This window comes from Cetorhinus maximus, chromosome 29 (assembly GCF_964194155.1).
Source record: "Cetorhinus maximus chromosome 29, sCetMax3.hap1.1, whole genome shotgun sequence".
NCBI lineage: Eukaryota > Metazoa > Chordata > Chondrichthyes > Lamniformes > Cetorhinidae > Cetorhinus > Cetorhinus maximus.
In genome coordinates, this window is record NC_135907.1 from 16,765,730 (window position 1) to 16,791,911 (window position 26,182).

At 41.9% G+C, this 26,182-nt stretch overlaps 1 protein-coding gene and 1 long non-coding RNA gene across 7 annotated transcripts in view; both read right to left on the bottom strand.

The window, feature by feature from the left end:
- The window catches only part of LOC144669307 (carnitine O-palmitoyltransferase 1, liver isoform-like), a 534,090-nt gene that overhangs the window by 471,357 nt on the left and 36,551 nt on the right, over nucleotides 1–26,182 (bottom strand). For 4 of the 6 annotated variants that reach the window (XR_013573656.1, XR_013573657.1, XM_078531665.1 and 1 more), the window contains exons 10-12: nucleotides 20,107–20,302; nucleotides 13,227–13,415; nucleotides 5,998–6,103 (exon numbers count right to left, since the gene is read on the bottom strand). Coding sequence is in view for 3 of the 6 variants with exons in the window: in XM_078531665.1 (XP_078387791.1) it covers nucleotides 5,998–6,103; nucleotides 13,227–13,415; nucleotides 20,107–20,302 (491 nt within the window). In the remaining 3 variants the exon portion in view is untranslated. Of the gene's footprint in view, nucleotides 1–5,997; nucleotides 6,104–13,226; nucleotides 13,416–20,106; nucleotides 20,303–21,124; nucleotides 21,210–26,182 lie in introns of those variants that run through there. The other 2 variants (XM_078531667.1, XR_013573658.1) reach the window with 1 other exon arrangement.
- On the bottom strand, nucleotides 422–5,990 carry LOC144669309 (uncharacterized). The gene is made up of 2 exons (XR_013573659.1): nucleotides 1,712–5,990; nucleotides 422–603 (listed from the first exon to the last, which is right to left on the bottom strand). It is a non-coding gene; the product is annotated as an uncharacterized LOC144669309 (long non-coding RNA).

Here is a 26,182-nt window from a genome sequence, read left to right on the forward strand (position 1 = left end):
AGATGACGTTCTTTATTCTTTTTCAAACATAAATATTCTCAGCACATTCGCAGTGTGTGACTGTAGCATCAAAGCTGCAGCTTTAGCAAAGGCCCTAAATTAAACAGAAAACCAACCTAACAATATCGTTACCGAATTTCTGGTCTACTAAATGATCCTAGCCTAGTTTACTTTGGTTCATCGTTGGCAAAATGTAGTTCTGATAGTTTATATTTTTAACATACAGTTATGTTAATTTCTAAAATGGTACAAAGCAGAACAAATGGCGGGGAACACAGAATGAAAGAAGGGCATGTGGCACAGATCATTCCAAAAAAAAACTGCCAAAGCATAACGCTGCACCACCAAGCTGGAGCTCCTATATGCAAAATGCAACTGAAATGAGAACACAATGAATGAAAGACGACACAGGATAAAGAAGTGATCAATACAAAGCTTTATTCAACTATTTAAAAAAAAAAGTATGTTCAGCTAACTTTAAAAAAATAATGATTTTACACTGCAAAGACTTTGTTGCACATCCACACCAAGTTCTTTTTATGGGAAAGAGATCTCTGAAACCACAATAATATACTGCTGTTCAAACACATGTGGAAAAATCATCTGTGGAGATAAAGAGAGAAAGTTATTGCTTCACTCAGTCAATAAAACAGTAAAATTTGGCCAAAATGTTGAACATTACTAAGTTGAACTTATGAAAAACAAACTGATTTATAGACCAAGAACATTTGCATGTGCTTTAGCCTGTAAATCAATGGTATCTGCAAGTGACTGCAGTCTTCCAGGGTCAGACAATTTGAAACAAACCTTTCATTATAGTGCAGAAGTAAACTCTAATATTAAGGTAATACAGCAGAGGAGCCCAGGAAAGTGAGAAGTACAGAATGGGAAATGAAGATAATAAAACAGAATGTGGTATATCAGGTTAAAAAGAAGAGAAGGGGACAAAATAGAAGTGAGAATCTCTCATGGATGTTAGCTGTAGCAAAACTGTATATGACTTTACTGCACCTTGTGCAGAGTTACAGAGGACCTTTAATACTGCAATCGTTAACCACATGTAACTGAGACAAACTCTTTAAATGTAGCTTTAAATTGATGACTCTATCTGTGACATTCACCATGGGGGAAGATTTCCTCCATGCACAAGGTGCAGCAGTCATATACAATTTTGCCACAGCTAACATCCAGAAGAGATTCTCCCTCTACCAATTTGTCCCCTTCTCTTCTTTTTAATCTGATGCACCACATTCTGTTTTATTATCTTCATTTCCCATTCTATACTTCTGACTTTCCTGTGTTCCTCTGCTGTCCTATCCACTCCGCCTACAGAACAAGAATCAGTGTGCTTCAAAAGTGTGAAGCTTTCTGAGATGTTTTGATAAAGTGCTATACCAATGCAACTTCTATTTTTCTGATAGTGGGAGCCTCTGGCTGGTTAAAAGCAACTCAAAAAGGTTACTTTGCAGCCTTGAAATTTACAGATCGCTTTGTTATAAACACAGCCACATCAGCTTCTGACATAACCTTTCAGTGTGAAATATGCAAATCGCTACCGGTGGACAAGTTGCTAGATCCACAGGGATACAAGTATAATTACAGCCAGGAAGGGACAGTAAAAGCTACAGGAATTGGTCATTCAATATTTGATAGCAATAGTTGAAACAGTAATATCTGAAGCATTAGAGGATTCAAAAAATAATGAACTTACCAGAAAAATACTGGAGAAGAATCGAGGTCCTTCTTGCACAAGGTGAAATACTTCAGCTGTCCTTAGGTTTTTTTCCCCCTTGGTACACAGGTGTCTTTTCTGTTAAACTCAGTTTTACTCAGTTATTCAACACAAGCCACCTCCTGCAATATTCTTCTGATATTTTGCGATGAGAAATTTTGAATGAGAATTTTATTTTGGCTGGAACAAACTAAATTTGCCAATGATTTTTAAATAGTTGGTCTTTTGACATTTTACGTCTAGATATAAATCTGTGTTTTGTATAGCTGTTTAGATATTTTGAGTGCTACAATTAAAATGATGTGCTTCTGTTGTAAGTGTGTACTCAGTACCATTTTGTTATCCATACAGAGTGGAAAACCAAGTCATGTGCAATAGGTCAAGTGTTTTATTGCTGCCTTGAGCACTCATGCACAATTATAGCTGGTGAATTCTAATTGGATTATTTTTATGCGTGGAAAAATGCTTTCACCTAGATGCCATATAATCCTGCAAAGTATGGCAGGCAGATCTTCATTGTCGAAAATGTTCAAAACCCCACCTGTACTCCTTTTCCATTCACAACCTGAATGGTCCAATCCAACAATTCTGGCTTAAAAGTCTCCTTCTAAAAGTCTCCTTTGCTAACTCATATAAAGACCATGATCAAGACAAAAGACAATACTTTACAATACTAAGAATTTTAAAATCATAGAGTATAGAAGAAAAGCCATTCAGCACATCATGCTTGTGCTGGCTTTTTGAAATAGCTATCCAACTGGTCCCATTCCCCTGCTCTTTGCCCATAGCCCCGCAGATATTTTCTATATATATTATAAAATTCTCTTGAAAGATTTTTTTAATTCATTCACGGGATGTGGGCTTCGCTGGCTGGGTCAGCATTTATTGCCCATCCCTAGTTGCCCTTGAGAAGGTGGTGGTGAGCTACCTTCTTCAACTGCTGCAGTCCATGTGGTGTGGGTACACCCACAGTGCTGTTAGGGAGGGAGTTCCAGGATTTTGACCCAGCGACAGTGAAGGAAAGGCAATATATTTCCAAGTCAGGGTGGTGAATGACTTGGAGGGGAACTTCCAGGCGGTGGTGTTCCCGTCTATCTGCTGCCCTTGTCCTTCTAGATGGTGGTGGTCGTGGGTTTGGAAGGTGCTGCCTAGGGAGCCTTGGTGAATTCCTGCAGTGCATTTTGTAGATGGCACACACTGCTGCCACTGTGCGTCGGTGGTGGAGGAAGTGAATGTTTGTGGATGTGGCGCTAATCAAGCGGGCTGCTTTGTCCTGGATGGTGTCAAGCTTCTTGAGTGTTGTGGGAGCTGCGCTCATCCAGGCAAGTGGGGAGTATTCCACCACACTCCTGACTTGTGCCCTGTAGATGATGGACAGGCTTTGGGGAGTAAGGTGGTGAGTTACTCGTCGCACAATTCCTAGTCTCTGACCTGCTCTTGTAGCCACAGTACTTATATGGCAAGTCAGGTTCAGTTTCTGGTCAATGGTAACCCCCAGGATATTGATAGTGGGGGATTCAGTGATGATAATGCCATTGAACATCAAGGGGTGATAGTTGGATTCTCTCTTGTTGGAGATGGTTATTGCCTGGCACTTGTGTGGTGCGAATGTTACTTGCCATTTGTCAGCCCATGCCTGGATATTGTCCAGGTCTTGCTGAATTTGGGCATGGACTGCTTCAGTATCTGAGGCATCACGAATGGTGCTGAGCATTGCGAACTCATCAGCGAACATCCCATTTCTGGTCTTATGATGGAAGGAAGGTCATTGATGAAGCAGCTGAAGGTCGTTGGGCCGAGGACACTACCCTGAGGAACTCCTGCAGTGATGTCCTGGAGCCACAACCACCTTCCTTTGTGCTAGGTACGACTCCAACCAGCGAAGAGTTTTCCCCCTGATTCCCAATGACTCCAGTTTTGCTAGGGCTCCTTGATGTCACACTCCGTCAAACGTGACCTTGATGTCAAGGGCAGTCACTCTCACCACACCTCGAGAGTTCAGCTCTTTTGTCCATGTTTGAACAAAGGCTGTAATGAGGTCAGGAGCTGAGTGGCTGAGTTACTACTGAATCCGCTTCAACTACTATGTAGTGCATTCTAGATCATAACTTGCTGCATGAAAAAAATTCACTTCTTGTCTTTGGCTCTTTTACCAGTTACTTTAAATCTACGAACTCTGGTTATTGGAACTCTTGCTAATACATACAACATATGAATTAAGAGCAGGAGTAGGCCACTTGGCCCCTCAAGCCTGCTCCACTATTCAATAAGATCACGGCTAATCTGATTTTAATCTCAACTCCACATTCCCCTCTTCCCCTGATAACCTTTCACTCCTTTGTTAGTCAAGAATCTATCTACCTCTGCCTTACAAATATTCAAAGACTCTGCTTCCACTGCCTTTTGAGGAAGAGAGTTCCAAAGACTCTTGACTCCCTGAGAGAAAAAATTTCTTCTCATCTCTGTCTTAAACGGGCGACCCCTTATTTTTAAACAGTGGCCCCTAGTTCTAGATTCTCTCACAAGAGAAAACATCCTTTCCACATCCACCCTGTCAAGACCCCTCAGGATCTTATATGTTTCAATCAAGTCACCTCTTACTCTTCTAAACTCCAGTGAATACAAGCCTAACCTGTTCAACCCTTCCTCATATGACAAACCACCCATTGCAGGTATTAGTCTAATAAGCCTTCTCCGAACTTCTCCCAACGCATTTACATACTTCCTTAAATAAGGAGACCAATGCTGTATACAGTACTCATGACGTGGTCTCACCAATGTCCTGTATAACTGAAGCATAACCTCCCTAGTTTTGTATTCAATTCACCTCACAATAAACAATAATATTCTATTAGCGTTCTTAATTACTTGGTGCACCTGCATACTAACTTTTTGCAATTCATACACTAGGACACCCAGATCCCTCTGCATCTCAGGGCTCTGCAATCTTTCACCGTTTAGATACTATGCTTCTTTTTTTATTCTTCCTGCCAAAATGGACAATTCCACATTTTCCCACATTATACTCCATTTGCCAGATCTTTGCCCACTCACTTAACCTATGTGCACAGCACATGTTACTTCTTCAAAGAACTCCAATAAATTGGTTAAACATGATTTCCCACAAAACCATGTTGACTCTGCATGATTACCTTGAATTTTTCTAAGTAACATCTTTAATAATAGCTTCTAACGTTTTCCCTTTGACAGATGTTAAACTAACTGGCTTGTAGTTTCCTTTCTATCTTCCTCCCTTTCTCAATAAATGAGTTACATTTGCTATTTTCCAATCTAACGGAACTTTCCATGAATCTGGTGCATTTTGGAAAATTAAAACCAACAAATCAACTATCTCAATAGCGACTTCTTTTAAGACCCGAGGATGAAATCCATCAGGACCTGGGGACTTGTCAGCCTGCCATTCCAACAATTTGCTCGGTACCATTTCCCTGGTGATTGTAATTATCTTGAGTTCCTCCCTCCCTTCCATTTTCTGGTTTACAATTATTTCTGGGATGTTACTTGTATCCTCCATAATAAAGACTGATGCAAAACACCTGTTCAATTCATCTGCCATCTCCTTATTTTCCATTATTAAAATTACCCAAACTCACTTTCTATGGGACCGACTTACTTTGTTAACTCTTTTAAAAAAAAATCTAGAAACTCTTACTACTTTTATATTTCTAGCTAGCTTTCTCGCATATTCCAATTTTTCCCTCCTTATTAATCTTTTAGTCATTCTTTGCTTTTTTTATATTCCTGACATCCATATTTGCACAATTATATGCTTTTTTTTTAAAGTTTGATAAGATTTTTAACTTTTTTAGTTAACTACGGTTGGTGGATCCTCCCTTTGGAATCTAACGGAAATAGTTTCTGTTTACTTACTCTGTCAAAATGCTTCATAATTCTGAACGCCTCAATTAAACAAACCCAGTTTCCATTGCATCTCCACAGAATGGAAGTCCCTCATTCCTGGTATCATTCTAGTAAACCTCCTCTGCACCCACTCCAAAGGCTTGACATCCTTGACACGAAAGTTTACTTCTTTTCATTTGGATTATTTTCTTTGAGGAAGATTATTCTTCATACAATGGTAAAATTAATCAGTGATAAATTATTGTATGGTTGTATTCTAGAGTGCTTGTACAACTGTTTTGGAATAAACACCCAAATTAATTTATTATTCAGGAAACACAGCTGCATATTTTGGTTAGGACACTGTGCTTAAGTTTCCAATGAGTAAAAAATAGTTCTGTTACCTCCCACAGATGTCCTATGATTGGTGCGTCAGCCCAGGAATGTTCTGCATTTAATCCCACTTTGCCATTTGCAAATACAATGAAAGTGAATGACTTATCAAACCACCTGGAGGAAAACAATAGATTATAGTATTCATTTAAACTTGTTAAAGATTGTGGCATCGTGTATATACACACGCACACACACATTTTAGGCTTCTTCCTCCTTGTACAATGTTCCATTCTCTAACTCAGGATAGCCATGCAACTTTATCCAAACCTCTGCCAATGTCACTTCAAATACAGATGACAGGCAATTTTCCTGAGTGATTTGCTTTCAAATTCTTTCCTACTTCCCTTAAAGCTTTTGCCAAGCAAATCTTAGCCCAGCATACTGGGCTATGTAACACCAGATAGATCTCCAGTACATGCTGAAGCTCTCTCATCCATGACATGGTCAATATTTCCTACTTCATTCATAAACCTGGATGATGGGCTATAGTGCAAGACTCCATCTGGGCTAATAATGAAAGAGATAGTAGGTCACTAAGTAAATCTGCTTTGGTTTAGTGGTATCACTCCCACCTCTGAGTCAGAAAGTCGATGGTTAAAGCTTCAGAGACTTGAGCACATAATGTAGGCTGACATTGCAGCACAATGCTGAGGAACTGCTGCACTGTTAAGGGTGGCATATTTCAGATGGCTGTAAAAGATCCCATAGCACTATCTGAAAAAGAGCTGAAGATTTCTTCTGGCATCCTGGCCAATATTTATTCCTCGACCAACATCGTTAAAACAAATTATCTATTTACTTATCTAGTTGCTGGCAGTGGGATTTTGCTGTGCACAAATTGGCTACAATAGGTTTCCAACATTATAACAGTTAACTACACTTCAAAAATACTTCATTGGCTGTGAAGCACTATGGGGTATCCTTAGCTTGTGAAAGGTGTTATATAAATGCAAGTCTCTCTTGATTAGGTAAGACCAAGTGAAGATTTTAAACGAGACTGAGGGAGACAAAGAATTTGACAGCTTTACAGTCCTGTTAAGGCAGAAGTTAAAACAGCGGGGATGCAGGGAGAAGGAAGTGTATGTATGACAAAAGATTTCCAGTTTAGGAGGAATGAGAGAGGGAAGTTCAGAAAAGCGACAAGCATAGAAGTGGAGGGTTGGAGTCTAGTGGTCAGAGAAGTTAGACTGTTAAAAGACAAGCCATTGTGTCTCATCATAAGAGTACAACAGAAGCATTAGAGAAGCATCCTTGGCAGGGAAATGGCATAAGAAATTTTCAGCTTTATAGTGATTCACTAGCTTGGTGCAAAGGGAGGAATCCAAGTTTCTTCAAGGCCAATTTGGGAATGGTAGAGATATGGAAACTTAACTTGAGATATTTTGACTAAGAATGTTTATTTTTAAAATTCATTCATGGATATTGACATCGCTGGCAAGGCCAGCTTTTATTGCCCATCCCTAATTTCCCCTGGGAAGATGTGGTGAGCTGTCTTTTTGAACCACTGCACTCCATGTGGTGTAGGAACAACCACAGTGCTATTCAGAAGAGAGTTCTAAGGTTTCGATCCAGAAACAGTGAAGGAACGGCGATATAGTTCCAAGTCAGGATGTTGTGTGACTTGGAGGGGAACTTACAGGTGCTGGTGTTCCTCTGCATCTGATGCCCTTGTCCTTCTAGATGGTAGAGGTCACGGGTTTGATAATAAAGCAAATTTGAAGAACTAAGGTAGAAAGCTGTTAATTGGCTTCAGAGAGACACAAAGAAAGAACTGATTTGTAAAAGAATATTAATTGGCCCATTGCATTTTATGGAGATCAGCGTACTCCAATTCAGTGTTATGAAGACTGCATGTGCTGTGAGTGCGAAACATGAAGGAATTTGATGACTGTAGATTGAAATAATCGGTAAAAACCAAAGTGGTTAAGACCAGATGATGAATTGAGAAGGTCACTGATGGGAGAAAAGAACAAACAACAGTTTTAGTTAGCAGCCTGAGCAGATGGAAAGAGTGAAGAGCAATTATCTACAGCATTGAGAGCACAGGCAACAGCATACGAGAAAGAAATAAACAGCTGGGACATAACTCTGATGGAAGGCCAGACAAAGCTAACCTGTTTAGAATTACAATGGGCAACACCTCATCAAAGATTTTAGAAACAACCATACTTAACATGGGCAAGATCAGCAGTGGATCAACATATAGGAATCATTCTCTTGGCCAAGGCTTAGGTCAGAGCTTTCAAGGTGATGAGTAGTTTGAGTCAACAGTAGCTCCTACTATGTTAGAAAGTTCCGATGCAAGGAGCAGGTTGGCAGCTGGAAGCGTAAAAGTGCAAAATGTAAGAAGAGAAAAATGTGAGGGAAAAAAATGATAAATATGGCACATCAAGAGTCAAAAAAAGTGTTTTCTGGATCCATGAGAGCGGAACCAGGAGTTAAAGAAGCGGGAGAAGAAGTGAGACTGAGAGCGGAGTTGGGATCTAAAAGAGCGCAGGAAGGGGCGAGACTGACAGTGGATCCGGACAGTTAAAAGAGCACAAGAAGGGACGAAGCTGAGAGCGGAGCCGTGAGTCAAAAGAGTGCATGAAGGGGTGAAACTGAGAGCGGAGATGGAGAGTTAAAAGAATGCGAGAAGGGGCGAGACCGTTAGCAGAGCCAGAGAGTTAAAACAGCGCAGGAAGAGGCGAGACTGAGATAAACACAGTGAATTGTAGTATACATTGGAATTATTCCAACTTAAGATAATAATTAAAATAAATTAGTAAATATTGTAGCGAGTGCTACAATAAGGTATGTCAGTGTAGCTCGGCCATGTCGAATGTGCATTTTGAGGATGTGTGATGTCGTGCAGGCACAAAGTGCCCTCGATGGCTACATCTGCAGAAACTTGATTTCTGAGTTGTGGAGCTTGAGCAGCAGCTGGAGTCACTGTGGTGTATCCGCAAGGCTGAGGATTACATGGATAGCATCTTTAGAGGGGTGGTCACACCGCAGAAAAGAAGTACACAAGCAGAATGGGAACGGGTGGCCACCAGAGCATCTAAGAGAAAGAGGCAGGTCGCCTCAGGGTACTCCTGCACTATCTCGCTCTCTAACTGCTTTTCCATTTTGGGTACTGGTGAGCGAGATGGTTCTTCAGAGGACTGCAGCAAGACTGCACCAAGTCCATGGCACCACAGGTGGCTCGGCTGCACAGGAGGGGAGGAGGAAGTGTGGAAGTGCTATAGTGGCAGGGGATTCCATAGTTCTGGGAACAGACAGGCTTTTCTGCGGCTGTAGGCGTGACTCCTGGCTGGTACGCTGCCTCCCTGGTGCCAGGGTCAAGGATGTCACAGGGCGGCTGCAGGACATCCTTTTGGGGGAGGGTAAACCGCCAGAGGTCATGGTTCATATTGGGACCAGTGATACAGGCAGGAAAAGGAATGAGATCCTGAAAGCAGGTTTTAGGGATTTAGGAAGGGGGCCATAATCTCAGGATTATTCCCAGTGCCACGTGCTAGTGAACATAAGAATAGGAGGATTGAGCAGTTCAACACGTGGCTGAAGAAATGGAGTAGGAGGGAGGGTTTTAGATTTCTGAAGCACTGGGATTGGTTCTGGGGCAGGTGGGACCTGTACAAGGACGGGTTCCACCTTAACAGGATTGGGACTAGTATCCTCGCTGGGAGGTTTGCTAGTGCTGTTAGGGAGGGTTTAAACTACATTGGCAGGGGATGGGAACCTGGGGGGAAATTCAGAGTGCAGAGGAGAAAAACTGGCAGTGGAAAGTAGTGAAGTATCAACTGATAACGAGGATATATCAGAGATTTGCATCAAGGTAGGCAGAATGCTTGGAGAGCTTGACAGAATTAGAGTAGCAACAGTAAGTCACTAGATGGGGTCAGAATAAGCGGGAAAGTCTGGAATGTGGTCAAGATAATTTTCTACAGCAGCATGTTTCCAGTCCAATGAGAGGACATGCACTTTTGGACCTGGTTCTGGGAAATGAGTTGATCCAAGTGGATCAAAATTCAGTGGGGGAGCCTCTAGGGGGCAGTGACCATTGTATCATAAGGTTTAGGTTAATGGAAAAGGGCAGAAACAGTCCAGAGCAGGGGTAATTAATTGGGGGAAAGCCAACGTCGATGGGATGAGAATGCATCTGATTTGAGTGAGTTGGAATCAAATGTTGGCAGGAAAGACAGTAGCTGAACAATGAGCTACCTTCAAAGAAAAAGTATTGCAGGCAATGCCAAGGTATATTCCCTTGAAGGGTAAAGATAGGACAAATAAATCCAGAGCGCCCTGGATGATGAGAGAGAGAGAGGTAAAGATGAAAAGGGAAAAGTGCGCATATGACAGATGTCAGATAGAAAATACAATGGAGATTCAGGCTGAATATAGAAGGTCCAGAGGGGAAAAGAAACTAATAAGAAAAACAAGGATAAAGTATGAAAAGAGGCTGGCAGCAAGCATAAAAGGAAATCCCAAGGCCTTTTATGAGCGTATAAAGAATAAAAGGGTGGTGAAAGAAAGAATAGGGTCGAATAGGGACAAAAAGGGGACTTGCATGTGGAGGCTAGAGGAAAACTCTGCATCTGTCTTCACAAAGAAAGAACTTGCTACGCAGGCCGAGGTGAGAAGGAAGGTAACTGGTACAGTAGGGGCAGAATTTTTCCCGTGTCGGGCGGGCTCACCGGAAGTGGTCGCGGAGCCAACCGCGATCAGCTCCACACCGCCATTTTACTCGGGCAAGCCAATTAAGGCCTGCCCAGCGTAATTCACGAGCGGTCCTGTGTGGAAGGAGAGTTGGGCCCAGCGCGAAAAAGCGCTTCAATCTCCCTGAGGCAGCTCCGTGCCTCAGGGGGATTGAAGCGATTATTTAAAAAAATAAATAAGAACAATGAAAATTTACTGAAACACGTCCCTTCATGTGATTGTGTGACATGAGATGGGACATGTTTTTATTTTTCATAGAAACATTTTACTTAAGTTGTAAAAGTTTTAGAAAATCTCATCCCGCTCATGGATGTATTTTCCTAAAAAACGTGAAGGCCATTTGGCCTTTTTGCCTGCCCGCCAGCCGTAAGGTTGGACGGGCAGTGTAAAGTTGAACTTAATTACTTCGTTAATGGCCTTAATAGGCCTTTTAAATATCGGTGGGTGCGCAGCCGGCTCCAGTGCGCGACCGCTGAACGAAACATTGCGAGACAGCGTGGTGGCATCGGGATGCACGCCTGACGTCATCGCGCGTCATTTTATGTGCCGGTATGTTGGGCCAGCCCCTGCACGGCGACTGTAAAATCCTGGCCTAGAAGAACCTACAATCGAGGGGAAGAAGGTGTTGGAAAGGCTATCTTTACTTAAAACAGATCAGGTACCAGGACCGGATGAGACACATCCAAGGGTACCGAGGGAAGTGAGAGTGTAAATTGCAGAGGCACTAGTAATAATCTTCCCGTCTTCCTTAGACACAGGGGAGGTGCCAGAAGACTGGAGAACTGCAAATGTTACACCCTTGTCCAAAAAGGGGTGCCAGGATAAAGCTGGCAACTACAGACCAGTCAGTTTGACCTCAGTGGTAGGGAAACTTCCAGAAACAATAGTATGGGATAAAATCAATAATCACTTACACAAGTGCAGGGTAATTAAGGAAAGCCAGGGTGGATTCATCAAGGGAAAATCATGTTTAACTAACTTCCTGAAGTTTTTTGAGGAGGTAACTAAGAAGGTTAATAAAGGAAACACTGTTGATGTGGTGTATATGGATTTTCAAAAGATCAGTTTGATCAGTGTCAGACAACAGACTTGTGAGCAAAATTCTAGGTCATAGAATAAAGAGGAAAGTAGGCACTTGGATAAGAAATTGGCTGAGTGACAGGAAACAGAGAGTAGTGATAAATGGTTGTTTTTCAGATTGGAGGAAGATTTATAGTGGAGTTCCTCAGGGGTCAGTGTTGGGACCCTTGCTCTTCCTATATATATTAATGACCTAGACTGTGAATACAAGGCATGATTTCAAATTTTGTACATGACGCGAAGATTGGAAATGTTAACTGTGATGGGGATAGTGTTGAACTTCAAAAGCACTTAGACATGCTGGCGGATTGGGCAGACAAGTGGCAGATGAAGATCAATGCAGAGAAGTGTGAGGTGATTCGTTTTGGCAGGAAAGATATAGTGAGACAGTATGAAATAAAGGGAGGGCCTCTAAAGGAGGTGCAGGAACAGAGGGACCTCGGTGTATACGTACATAGGTCATTGAAGATTGAAGGGCATGTTGAGGGAGCAGTTGATAAAACATATAGTGTCTTAGGCTTTATTAATAGGGGCATTGAGTACAAGAGTAAGGAGGTCATGTTGAACTTGTATATGACACTAATTAGGCCTCATCTGGAGTACTGCACCCAGTTCTGGGCGCCATACTTGAGGAAGGATGTGAAGGCATTGGAGAGAGTACAGAGGAGATTTACAAGAATGATTCCCGGATGAAGAACTGTAGCTATGAGGATAGATAGGAGAGGTTGGGATTGTTTTCCTTGGAGAAAAAAAAGCTGAGGGAAGACTTGAATAGAGGTATTCAAGATCCTGAGGGGTATGGACCGGGTAAATAGTGAGAAACTGTTCCCACTCAAGAGAACATCAAGAACTAGAGGGCACAGATACAAAATAATTGGCAAAAGGAGTAAATGTGATGTGAAGAAAACTTTTTTCATCCAGAGGGTGGTTGGAGTCTGGAACAAACTTCCTGAAAGGGTGGTGGAGGCACGTTCAATATTGGATTGCTACCTGAAAAGAGAGAATGTGCAAGGTTATGGGGATAAGGCAGGGGAGTGGGACTAATTGGAATGCTCTTTCAGAGAGCCAGTGCAGACTCGATGGGTCGAATGGCTTCCTTCTGCACTGTAAAGATACAGTGAATTACATGTGTTGCTTTCTTTTAAAATAAACTTTCCAGTGCATTACTTTAACAAGCAACACAGCCACAGTTTTCTTTGCCACATTACAGGTACTCACAAAGCAGAAACATGTGTATCTGTATTCTTTGAACTTCTCTACCTCATAGAGGGCTATGGATGCTCAGTCATTGAATATATTAAAAGCTGAGATTGGCAGATTTTTGGACTCTAAGAGAATCAAGCCATGATCTGATTGAATGATGGTGCAGGCCTGAAAGACAGCATGGCATACTCCTGCTCCTATTTCTTACATTTTTATGTTCTACTATAGATTAATCTATAAAATAAACACTTGCCTGTCATAGCACTTGCCATGTAGCAGTGACTTGGCATATTCATCCAGTGACTTCACCTGGTTTTCCACAAATAAATCATAGTTACTATCATCCAAAGTGACGAAGAATGCTGCTCTCTCCACGCTGTCCAGTGACGCCTTGTTCTTTCCGGAGCTTAAGTATGATCTCCGGGCCTTAGCCCAGGGAACCCTGCTCAGCAGCAGAACACAAAATAAATAACGTCAATACTCTTCCCACTTTTCTCCCCTATTTCCCCAACTATTAACGAATAGCAATTCTGGTCCATAAGTGCAGGCAACCTTCCATCATTCTTGTTCAATCGTCATTATTCCGCATGCATGTGCCAAGACGTTGACTATCAAGAGTGGGCCGGATTTTCACAGAGTCAGGCCAACTCCTGAGACCTTTAAAAATAGTAGGTGGGAACTTAATGTGGAAGGCCTGCTCCCATTTCTGACACATCCCATTTTTGCTGGTGGCGGAAGGGAGCAGAGCGTGATCACGCAGGCAGGAAATTCAAACTCAGCAGGACCATTTGAAACTAGTGTTGAGTCCAAACAGACCCACCCCACTTTCAGTGTTCCCAGGGTTTTAGCCCAAGATATGGGATTCACGAATTTACAAAGAGTAGATGCAAACGCTCTTGAAGGGCGGAGAAGGTCTGCTTGTGTCATGATCTGAAGTATTTTTAAAATCCACAGCCCTTTAAACACGGAAGAATAACAGGCAGAGATTGTCAGGGTTTAAAAAACCCTCTGCTGAACAGCTTTGATTGACAAGCCATTTGGTGTAGGTTAGAAAATAAATCATCATCATCTGTTCCTGCAGTTTCAGTATAGTTCTTTGTTGATATTTCTCAAGGGCTGTTATGACAACTGAGGTAATTATGAATTCTTGGCTGAGTTTCAAAAGCTTGAAAAAGCACTTATTTCAGTTGGGGTGCGCTGAGTTCACACTTTGATTGACAGTTTAAAGAGGCTATTAAAGGATTAGCTGTCTTTGATGTGGTTACTGAATAGACGTTTGTTTCTTTTTTTATAAGAGACTTAATACGAGGGGATTTCAAATCTTTGAATGGGTTTCATGAATGGGAGTCTTAGATAATTTTTTTTTTAGTCTCAAGTGTGTATGAGCAAGAGCTCTATTAGATTGTTTTAAGTTTATTTTTTTCATCTCTACATGACTACTTTGGCCTGTCCATAGTGGACACTGGGTGAGTAGCTATGGAGGTGGCATAGGGTATGAAGTGACATAGAAGGGGGATGGGGGGCAGGTAGGGGGCATGAGGAGTGGATGGGGAGAGGTTAAGGGGTGAGGGCTCGAGAGCTTAACAGCTTCTAAAATAACTGGACTAAGTCCTCAAAGAACCAAGGCGAGCCTTCTAACCAGCCATCTGGGTACTCATCCACCCTCGTGGCTACCTCTGATCTACTTCTGGGGTTCATGAGCCCAACTCTATTCGGCCCCGTCTCCCCAGAGTGAAAATTGGGTGTAACGGGATCCTTTAGACTGGCACGTCTGCCCAGTTGGGAAATTTCCCTACTCAAGTTACCTGCTATGGTGGTGAAAATCCAGCCCAGTATATTTGACTGCAAAATCCAGCTGCTACCCAGCTGACTACGTTCCTGAGTCCCGCTCTACTTCCACATACACTCTAAGACAGGTCACTGAACAGCGTTGAGAAGTTGGAACCCTGGCAGCTTTTGACCTTTCTAGCCCAGGAGCATTGAGGCCAACTACACTATATCACATCCGCCCGATCAAGACCTGCTAAATCAGCACAGAAAGCAATTATAATTGAAATCTCTCTGATCGATGTGGCTCTAGTAGTTCATATAATTTGAATCTACTGTCAAGAAGATATAACGTCTATAATGCTGTTGGAAATTATTTTAAAATAGAGTTCTAGTGGTGTTTGTGTCTGTGTGTGTGTGTGTGTATACGTACGTGGCTTAATTGGATTAAAGCCAGGTGGTCCAGAGGCTTTGATATATATAAAAGAGAAGTAGGTTTGAAATGTTAATTAGTTAAATATAGGGAACTTCCAAGGTGAAGTGCAATGGGGGCAACTTGCATTTTTAAATAAATCATTCAAAAGAATGGGCGAAATATTGCACCTAGCCAGAAGAATGTGTTTAATTTTTACAAAGCTTACTAATAAAATTGGTGTTATAAAACGGTTTTATTGTTAGAAGAGATAAAGTCCAAAAAAACCTAGTGATACAATGAGAATTTGCATTCAAAGAGGAAAATATATAGAAAAGAAGAGAAGGCTATAGGTAAAAGAGAAGGGATTCTAAGATCTAAAGCCTCCAGCCTGTAAGCCTCAAGCTGCTGTCTGCAATGACAGGGCTGAAAGAAACTCATTTTGAATTTGATTGTCCAGAGTGCGCATTGCCAGTGGTCTGTTTAAATCTGTGTGTTTTACTGTTGCCTTAACGGAGGTGTAACTGAGAGTCAGATGAATTTGGGAATTTATTTTAGAAGTTATTATCGTAGTAATTTGTAGACATATGTATGTACTTACAGGGAAGAGGACCAAAAGCAGGTGTTAGTGATAGTAGATAGAAGTAGGAATACAGGAATTTTATCATTCATTCGTGGGCTTCGCTGGCTGGGCCAACATTTATTGCCTATCCCTAGTTGCCCTTGAGAAGGTGGTGGTGAGCTGCCTTCTTGAACCACTGCAGTCCATGTGGTGTAGGTACACCCACAGCGCTGTTAGGGAGGGAGTTCCAGGATTTTGCCCAGGCGATAGTGAAGGAACGGCGATATATTTCCAAGTCAGGATAGTGAGTTACTTGGAAGGGAACCTCCAGGTGGTGATGTTCCCATCTATCTGCTGCCCTTGTGCTTCTAGGCGGTAGTGCTCGTGGGCTTGGAAGGTGCTGTCTAAGGAGCCTTGGTGAATTCCTGCAGTGCATCTTGTAGATGGTACACACTTCTGCTACTGTGCGTCGGTGGTGGAGGGAGTGAATGTTTGTGGATGTGGTGCCAATCAAGTGGACTGCTTTGTCCTGGACAATGTCAAGTTTCTTGAGTGTTGTGGGAGCTGCACTCATCCAGGAAAGTGGGGAGTATTCCATCACACTCCTGACTTGTGCCCTGTAGATGGTGGACAGGCTTTGGGGAGTCAGGTGGTGAGTTACTCATCGCACGATACCTAGCCTCTGACCTGCTCTTGTAGCCACAGTATTTATATGGCTAGTCCAGTTCAGTTTCTGGTCAATGGTAACCCCCAGGGTGTTGATGGTGGGAATTTAAGTGATGGTAATGCCATTGAGCATCAAGGGGCGATGGTTGGCTTCTCTCTTGTTGGAGATGGTCATTGCCTGACACTTGTATGGCATGATTGTTACTTGCCACTTGTCAGCCCAAGCCTGGATACCTTCCAGGTCTTGTGCATTTGGACATGAACTGCTTCAGTATCTGAGGAGTCGCTGAACATTGTGCAATCGTCAGCGAACATCCTCACTTCTGACCTTATGACAGAAGGAAGGTCATTGATGAAGCAGCTGAAAGTGGTTGGGTCTTGGGCACTACCCTGAGGAACTCCTGCAGTGATGTTTCTTGGAGTTGAGATGATTGACCTTCAACAACCACAAACATCTCCCTTTGTGCTATGTATGACTCCAACCAGTGGAGAGTTTTTACCCTGATTCCCATTGACTCCAATTTTGCTAGGGCTTCTTGATGCCACACTCGGTCAAATGCTGCCTTAACATCAAGGGCAGTCACTCTCACCTCACCTCGGGAGTTCAGCTCTTTTGCCATGTTTTGAAATTGATCTTCCCCTAATCAAATAGGATAACGAGAGGGATCTTGAAAATTTAAATGTAATGTCGAGTTACCTTCCAGATAAGTGTCAAAGTGATTTGGAAAAGCTATTGCTGTCATACAAAGCTATTTGCGGAAATAAGTTGGGGAGGACAGATTTAGCTATACATGATGTGTCTGTACAAGTTGCATCTTCAGTAAGGCAACATCCTTATAGATTAAATTCTGCAAAGTTATCACAAGTACAGAAAGAAATTGACTTCATGCATATCAAGAGTCTAGTTGCAGTAACTGGAGTTTGCCTATTGTACTAGTACCGAAATCAGATGCAACAAAAAGACTGTGTGGACTATCGAAAGGTGAATGCGGTAACAAAAGCGGATTCATATCCTATACTATGGTTGGAGGATTGTATTGAGAAAGCGGGACAATCAAAATTTATCACAAAGATTGCTTCCTAAAAGGATATTGGCAAGTACCATTATCGGAGAGAGCAAAGGAGATATCGGCTTTTGTGGCACCAAATGGACCAAATCAGTTTAAAGTCATACCATTTGGTATGAAGAATGCGCCTGTGAACGCCAAAGCTATTGTGGATTTCCCAGTGCCTACAACAAAACAGGAAGTTTTGAGATTTCTGGGCATGAGTGGATTTTACTGGAAATTTGTATCAAATTTTAGCAGTGTGGTTGCTCCACTGACTGAACTGGAGCGTCAGAAGGCATTTGACAGTTTGAAAACTGTATTAACTATGAAACCAATTTTGGCAGTACCCAGTTATGCCAAGCAATTTAAGTTCCGTTGTTGCAAGTGATATAGGCATTGGGGCCGTGCTGTTACTAGAAGACAACACTAGAATTGAAAAGCTGATTGGGTATTTGAATGCACAACACAGAAGATATTCAACGATTGAAAAAGAGACATTGGGTTTGGTGTTAGTATTGCGGCATTTTGAAATCTGTGTGGCAAACAATTCATCAGAAACAATTGTTTATACAGACCACAAACCTTTAAAGTTTCTGGTCAAATTTCAAGACAGAAGGCTATTCAGGTGGAGTCTATTACTGCAACCATTTAATCTACAGATTATATATGTTGCTAGTACATGTTGCAGCTATGTTATCAAGAGTTTGAAGCTTAAAGGGAAAATTGGACATTTAAAACCTGGACACTGAACTTGCATGATTTCTGTTGATACCAAGAATTTGTATATATATTATGTTAATGCATCTGGTGATGTGAGTATATAGATAAGTATTGGAGATAGTGCAAAATGGGTTAATAAAAATGAAGCCGTCTATTAGAATCATGACAGCTCATTTTTCGATAAGGAGGGAGGTGTCAAGAAGATACAATAATGTCTATAATGTTATTGGAAATTATTTTAAAATAGAGTTCTAGTGGTGTCTGTGTGTGCATGTGTGTGTGTGTCTTAATTGGATTAAAGACAGCTGGTCTAGAGGCTTTGGTGTATAGAAGAGAAGTAGGTTTGAAATGTCAATTAGGTAAACATAGGGAACATCCAAGGTGAAGTGTAAAGGGGGCAATTTGCACTTTTAAATTAACCATTCAAAAGAATGGTTAAAATATTACACCTAGCCAGAAGAAGCTAAGCAATGTGTTTACTTTTTCCAAAGCTTACTAATAAAATTGGTGTTATGAAAGCGTTTTATTGTTAGAAGAAACTTTAAACTCTTTTAAAAAGTACCTTGATCTGCACCTAAAGTGCTGTAAGCTGCAGGGCTATGGGCCGGGTGCAGGAAGGTGGGGTTAGAAAAGGCACCTGGGTGTCCTAGGGCTGGCATGGACAAGATGGTCTGAATGGCCTCCTTCTGTGCTGTAACTTTTCTATGGTTCTAAGAGGTAAAGTTCAAAAAAACCTAGTGATACGATGAGAATTTGCATTCAAAGAAGAAAATATGTATAAAGAGAAGGCTGTTTGTAAAAGAAGGGATTCTAAGATCTAAAGCTTCCAGCCTGTAAGCCTCAAGCCGTTGTCTGCAAGGACCCAGGGCTGAAAGAAACTCATTTTGAATTTGATTACCCAGAGTGTGCTTTGCCAGGGGTCTGTTTAAACCTGTGTATTTTACTGTTGCCTTAACGGCGGTATAACTGAGAGTCAGACTAATTTGGGGATTTTTTTTAGAAGTTATCATCATAGTAATTTGTAGACATATGTATGTGCTTACAAGCTTTTAATTAATAAAGGTTTAATTTAGTTTTATAAAAACCTCTTGAGGCTCGGTGAATTCAAAGCCTGCATCTCGAAACATACAAATTGCAAAAATTGGTTATGACAGTTGTTTCAAGTTTTCCACTGGGATTTGAGCAACTCAGCATTTACCATCAGCTGTGTCATAACACTACAATCTCCTCTTGTTCTTTCCCACCTGATAATGTTATGAGGCACTTGGTTAATGTTGTGGTGGGCTCAGGCTGAAGTTCAAGAAGCAGTGCAAAATGCAGAACAGAATGGGCTGGCCACACTGTGTGTGGAAGCACCTGCAGTTCCTCATGGTTTGCAACCAGCCTTGGCTCTGCAATTTGGAAGGCATATTAATCCCAGAGCACCACACAGTCTAAGAATCAGGTCCCCGTTCAGCTATCCTGCTGGCTATGGCATGATGCACCTGAATGTGAAGAAGCTAGGGATAAGAAAATGCAATGATAACTCTGAAGCTACGGGAGAGCTTTCCTGGCAGCACAATATAAAGTTGTTCACAGCACGGGATAAAATCAAAAAGTGATATCCCAATAAAGTAACAAAAACAACGTATTTCTTTGGCAGGAGTACATCTCAAAAGCTGCACGATGCTGAGGGAAAATCAAAAATGTTTGCAGGGCTGAAGTGGAAAGTACTGTGGAGAGAATGAAGAAGGAAGTTCTGGAGGACAGAGATCAAAGGGCTACTTGGTTGGAACATAAGATGTTAAGTTACGACACCCCCCTCAGCTGAATAGCCCACTGACACTCATCGCGCAATTTGATGATGTGCCAAATTCTAGCCCGCTCCCAGGGAACCGTGCTTCAAGATGTGTCAGCATCCCCAGAGATCAGGGAGAGAACTGGCAGTTTAAAAAAAGTGAAAGTCTAAAGCTCTCACCTGTTTCCTGCAGTCAGCGCAGCCAGATACTTCTCACCTGGCTGAGGTGAGGAATTCTCATCCAAGATGTACTGGAACTGTACCTGTAGCTCATTGGGATTCAGAAGGCGCCCACCTTGATACACCCAAACCTTAAAATAACGACCCTTGTGATAGACTACGATGTGCTTGCTGTCCACACGGTGCTGTAACTGGTCTGCAAATTCAACAGGGGTTGGTGAGTAAAACTAACATGTTTCATTTTTAAATGAAAACTAATGAGTTAGCAAAGGAGGAAAGGTATGGGTTTGTAACTTTCTGAACCAAGCACTGACCCATTGCAGGTGCTTCCAGATTAAACTCCTAGGCCATTAAAATCAATGAAACTGCTCAGGAAACCCTCTTAAGCCACTGCCCCAGCAACTTACATTACAGAGCAGCTTGCCATGAGAGGAGATCCAAAGTGACAGGCCAAAAAATACATTACAGTGGAAAGGAGTTTTTGCTTTTCTTTTAAGAAGAATAGGGAGTAATTTGTACAGCAAATAACCACCCAAACTTCCTTCAGCCATGGATGCTTGATACTTTTCGTGGCAGATTAAACCATTGAACATCATCAGCAAAGCTAAGAGACTTTCTTCGATCTTTAGCATTCTGTAATCAAGTAGGTGTCAGCAGGGCTGAGGTGCTTCAATTTTTAGGTAAGCTGCAGCCAGTGCCCTCACCAGCAACAGTGAGATGCTCCTGGATCAAGGCACTTTCTAACACCATTACGCATTTAGAAGTGATTCTTTACAATAAGACTGAATGGCCTCTGCCTCTAAGCATCCTTAGCAGGCTGCGACACCAATCCTTCCAAAAGGTCTCTGTCTTGAGACTCTCAAGGTAGCCTTTTATGCCGTGACTCTAAGCAGCTGAACTGAAAGGCTCAAGCCTCCAGCTACTCCTCACAGCCCATTCGCTCTGAGAGCCTAGTGAAAGCACAGCACAACGTTTACCAGCTAAAATTCTCAGCTGCAGAAAAGAATTGACATCGTACCTGACTCTACACCTGGAATGCGGGATGTATTGAAAATATTCTCATATTGGTTAGAACACATGGGGACAACACCTCGAATCAATAGCTGAAGAAAGGCAGAAAAAACAGGAAAGAATAACACATGGACATGCAAAGAAATTGCAAGCAACACACCTATAATACAGGAGAGAAAGAGGAAAAAAAAAGCTCAGATTCTTCCACCCATAGGATCATAAATAGAGAGAATCAACACATCACAACTCTGGTCATTCGAGGTACCAGGGAAATGTGCCCACGAGGTGAACCTTCTAATAAGATGTGGGAACGTGGAGGAACAAAATTGAAAATGGGTGACAGGGACTGAAGTGCAAAATTTAGGAAGCAGATTCTTCATATGTAATTTACCGCAAGATCACAAAGTTATTGACAAAGACCAAGTTGATAACTTTGCTAAATACTAGTGAACAGAAGAAACCTCTCCCCAGAGTAATGATGAACTGGCCTCCCCTTGGTAACATGGAGACAATTCAGATAGGGATGACCATGGGATCAACACAGAATCTGTTTTGTCAATCTTAACTTTGTTACCTGATTCAGAATCCTTAAAAAGCTTGGTCCAAAATGGTTGTAAGAAGATTACTTAATATCTTTTTCAAGCAATCAAAAGAATTTTATGGTGAATTTTGTGTTAGGGAATATCAGTTACTGCAGGATGACTGGACATTTTCCAACCCTGTGCACCCAGCAACGAACACTCACTGACTCAAGTGCAGCGCAGGTTGCATGGAGCACAAATCTTCAGCAACTGCTCTGACAAATCATCTTAAATTTTAGAAGGGAACCCCTCTACTGAACCACATGGCACTTTCCTTTTTAAGTTCGCCTTTCCTTGTGGTTTCTCTGGGTTGTGCTGCCAATTTTAGTGTTAAATGGTCAGCTGACTTTTGCCAAGGGCTTGGAACTGAGCAGAGGTCTCCCAAATGGTGGTGTGAAATGACAGCCAATGCACCACCTAGTTTTGCTCTGACTGTTCCTTTCAGTTGTAAGGATAAAAAGAGTGCAAACGATGGAACATAAACGGAAGTCCATCAAAACCTGAATGAAAATGATAGTTTTAACGTTTCAGGCTGGACAACATTTAGCAAAAGTCCAATGGATGATCTCCATTCAAAATGTTAACCTGAGGAATAATTTAGAGAGTTAGAAAAAAACTCAAGCCTGGGTTTTCCAATCAGTGATACTGCATCAAAAGTGAATGTGTTAAGGTATGAAATTAATAAAATATTTAAAATAAATACAAATCCCGCACAAACACACATTCTTACACACACAAAAAGGTAGTTTTAGACAATGGTTTCAGAATTGATCTTCATCAATCTATTTACAAATTAGATTGAAAAGTTGCTGCCTGGGGCTTTTCTTTGTTACTGCTTAGTCAACAACCACCAGTGAAAACTGAAGTGTTAACACCCCAATCAGAGCACCAGGGAAGGAAAAGATATGTTCCACAGTGGGCCATTATAAGTTTGAGAGGTACGTTCGCCGTGTGTGTGAAAGCTTGGTCTTGTCATTTCACAGTGCCAATATGGTGCAAACCTTGGATTGAAATATTTAGTTTTCCCAGGTCTGGACTGGTAACAGGTTTGGGTACCCTCGAGGAGACCTATTGCTCTGATGGGTCAATGATGATTTTAGTAGATAGTGAGGAAAAAGAAACACACAACTTTAAGTTACAGAAAAAACATTTCAAAGAAGACATGTAACAGGAAACTTCACTTACAGAGTTATTCAACAAAAAAAATGAAGGAGAGAACTTGAGGGAACAGATTCCACCAAGGCACAAACAGGGTCCCAAGGCCCAGTAAGAATGTTGCTGTGAGAAGCATGAAGAGAGCATTAACCATCCAGGTATGCCACACAATTTGGGAGTTCAACAGCGACTGCCTAACACTGACAACATCCTAGAAAATGCAGGTTTTTTGTTTGTTTTAGAAGACTTCTTTTTAATGCTCTCTGACTAGTTGGCAGTGAGTGGATTTCTTCTTCCCTGGTCACCCTGCTGGCAATTTGTACTGGATTACAATGCAGTCTCAAGCCCTTTAGCTGCTCCAGTATTAGCTGCAAGCATTAAACTGCTCAACAAAAGTGCCACAATTGCATAATGTGATGAAACTCAAATGCTTAACTTTGGGGGTTGGGAACTTCAGTTCCTGGCGAGCTGTGGGCCTTCCGTGCATGCGCCGGTCGGGAAATGGCCGCAGATGTGCAGTTCATGTCTTTTTGTTCTTTAGGCTGGGAAACATCCGCACAGAGGAAAAGTAATAGATCAGCGTGAACAGGTCAGGTGACCTGATAAGGGAGACCCATTGTGCTGAGTGTGCCCCAGGGAGCAGGGCACAGGAGGGGAACAGAGAGAGGTCCCAGAAGGAAGTCCCAGGCAGGGACAAAGACAGAGATCAGAAAGAGGTCCCAAAAGTCAAGTTAAAAGAAAGGAGACGAGTAATAGGCTCCAAGTTAAGGAGAGAGAGCTGGAAGGAGTAAACTTGAAGTGAAGCAGGCTGGAGAGAAGCCCTGAAGATCTGAGGAGGCAGCCGAAGGTTGGTAACTCTGTGCTGTGGGCTTTTTGGAGCAGTGGTGTGCTGCTTGGCACAGACGAGGATCTGAAACTGTGCTTAAATGGTGAACTTTGATTGTACCCGGAGATCCAGGAGAAAGGAATCTCGGAAGGTGAGACTGAAACCCTGCGGGGTGAGCCATTGTTGCAGCCATCTGAATGGAAGTGACATTTGGAGAAAATTCCAATACAAATTCTTCAAACGAGAAGATTTTAAAACTCGTGAGAAAGACTAAATTTCAGTGAGACTGGTTGGCTCACAATGAGACAAACATCGGGGGTGGGTTGTTGAGAAATCCATGGAATCTGCTTTGGTGGTATCTGTCATTTACTTTGGAGTGTGGTGCGTTTGAGCACGGTTCACCTGTTAATTCATTTGTGTCTCATACTTACCCTAAATATTAGAGTATAAGACAGATATTGTAAATTGGTTTATCTTTCTGAATTTGTATGTGTCTGTAAAGATATTGCTGGGATGAATGAATAGTAAATATTTGAATCATCATCTTGTGTTTGCATTGAGACTTTTCCAACCTCTTCGTCTGGTGTAACATAATCCATTTTTTTTTGTTTAATAAATATTTTATTCTGTGTGTTAAAAGTTCATCAGCAGACTCCAGTGAATTTGTTCAATAACTTTCCTCCATGGTTTCTAAAAAAAAGTTAGGATCCATCAAGCCAGGTTTCACTGTGGGATCTGACTTGTCCAGTATTAACATCAGTTGGGATCGTAACAATAGGAACATAGGAGTTAGAAGCAGGAGGAGGCCATTCAGCCCTTCGAGCCTGCTCTGCCATTCAATAAGATCATGGCTGATCTGACTGCGATCTCAATTCTACTTTCCTGTCTGCATCCCCATAATCCTTGGCTCTCTTGTCTATCAAAAATCTAACTCCGCCTTGAATAAGTTCAATAACACAGCTTCCACTGCTCTCTGGGGAAGAGAATTCCACAGACAAATGACCCTCAGAGAAAAAAATTCTTCTCGTCTCCGTTTTAAATGGGAGACCTCTTATTCTTAAATTGTGCCCCTAGTTCTAGTCTCCCCCATAAGAGGAAATATCCACTTGATCAAGTTTCCTCAGGATCATATATGTTTTAATCAGATGTGTGGCTGTACTATTAACATATTTAAGTCTTTTTGCAGAAGCTTTGCAGAAATCCACAGAGATAGGTCTTTGTTTGTGTGGTGCACATTCTCTCTCCATAGAGATAACACACTTACTTCCATCCAGAAAGCATAGTTGCAGGTTGGCAATAGCAAGGGCTGCTAAGTAAGCATTAGGGGTTACAAATGTGAATACGAGTTCAGCCCACATGAAACCATTCAACAACCAAAAAAAAACACCACAACTTCCTGTTGCTTGTCCAGCTAGGACCATCCTAGCATTTTGGGTGTTGGCATTCAGGATTAGCTGGAACTAATCGCAAATTTCTCCATATTTAGTCAGTGAGTTTGACTGCTTGGTCAAGCATCAAAAGTACCTTGGGATATAATTATAGAACCAAGGTAGGTGGATGGTTAAGATACAAATCAACCATAGCCTAAATTTAATAAAAGAACAGGCTGAGGGGCTGAATGGCCCACTTTTTTGCCTATGTTCTTAAGAATCTGTGTGAGAACTGTTTATGCTCCAATCTTTCTACTGCCCAGAGTCAACTCAACTCCAAGATAACCCCACTAACCAATTGTGAATAGTCACAAACTATTCAGAAGACAATTACAGATTTGGGACTTCATTAGGTAGGCAGCAGATTATCAGCACTCCTCACACACAGCTTGCTAACACTTATGTGTGTGTCACTGTTACCCTCTTAAGTACATCAATGCCCACCATTCATCACTGGATGGTGGTTCGACGAACAACAACACAAGAATTAGGAACAGTAGTAGACCTAAAGTCTGCTCCGCCATTCAGTAAGATCATGGCAGATCCGACTGTGGCCTCACCTCCACTTTCCTGCCTGCTCCCCCATAACCCTTGACTCCCTTGTCAATCAAAGATCAAAGATCTAACTAAGTCAGCCTTGAATATATTTAATGACCCAGTCTCCACTCGTCTCTGAGGAAGAGAATTTCATTGACTGATGAACCCCTGAGAGAAATAAATTCTCATCTCAGTCTTAAATGCGAGACACCTAATTTTTAAACTGTGTCTCCTAGTTCTAGACTCCCCCACAAGGGGAAACATCCTCTCAGCATCCACCCTGTCAAGTCCCCTCAGGATCTAATATGTTTCTAAATTCCAATGGGTATAAACCCAATCTGTTCAATCTTCCCTCATAAGATAACCCCTTCATCCCAGAAATCAGACGAGTAATCCTTCTCTGAACTGCTTCTAATGCAATTATATTCTTTCTTAAGTAAGGAGACCAAAACTGTCCACAGTACTCCAGATGCAGTCTCACTAAGGCTCTGTACAGCTGCAGCAACACTACTTTTACACACAATTCCCCTTGTAAT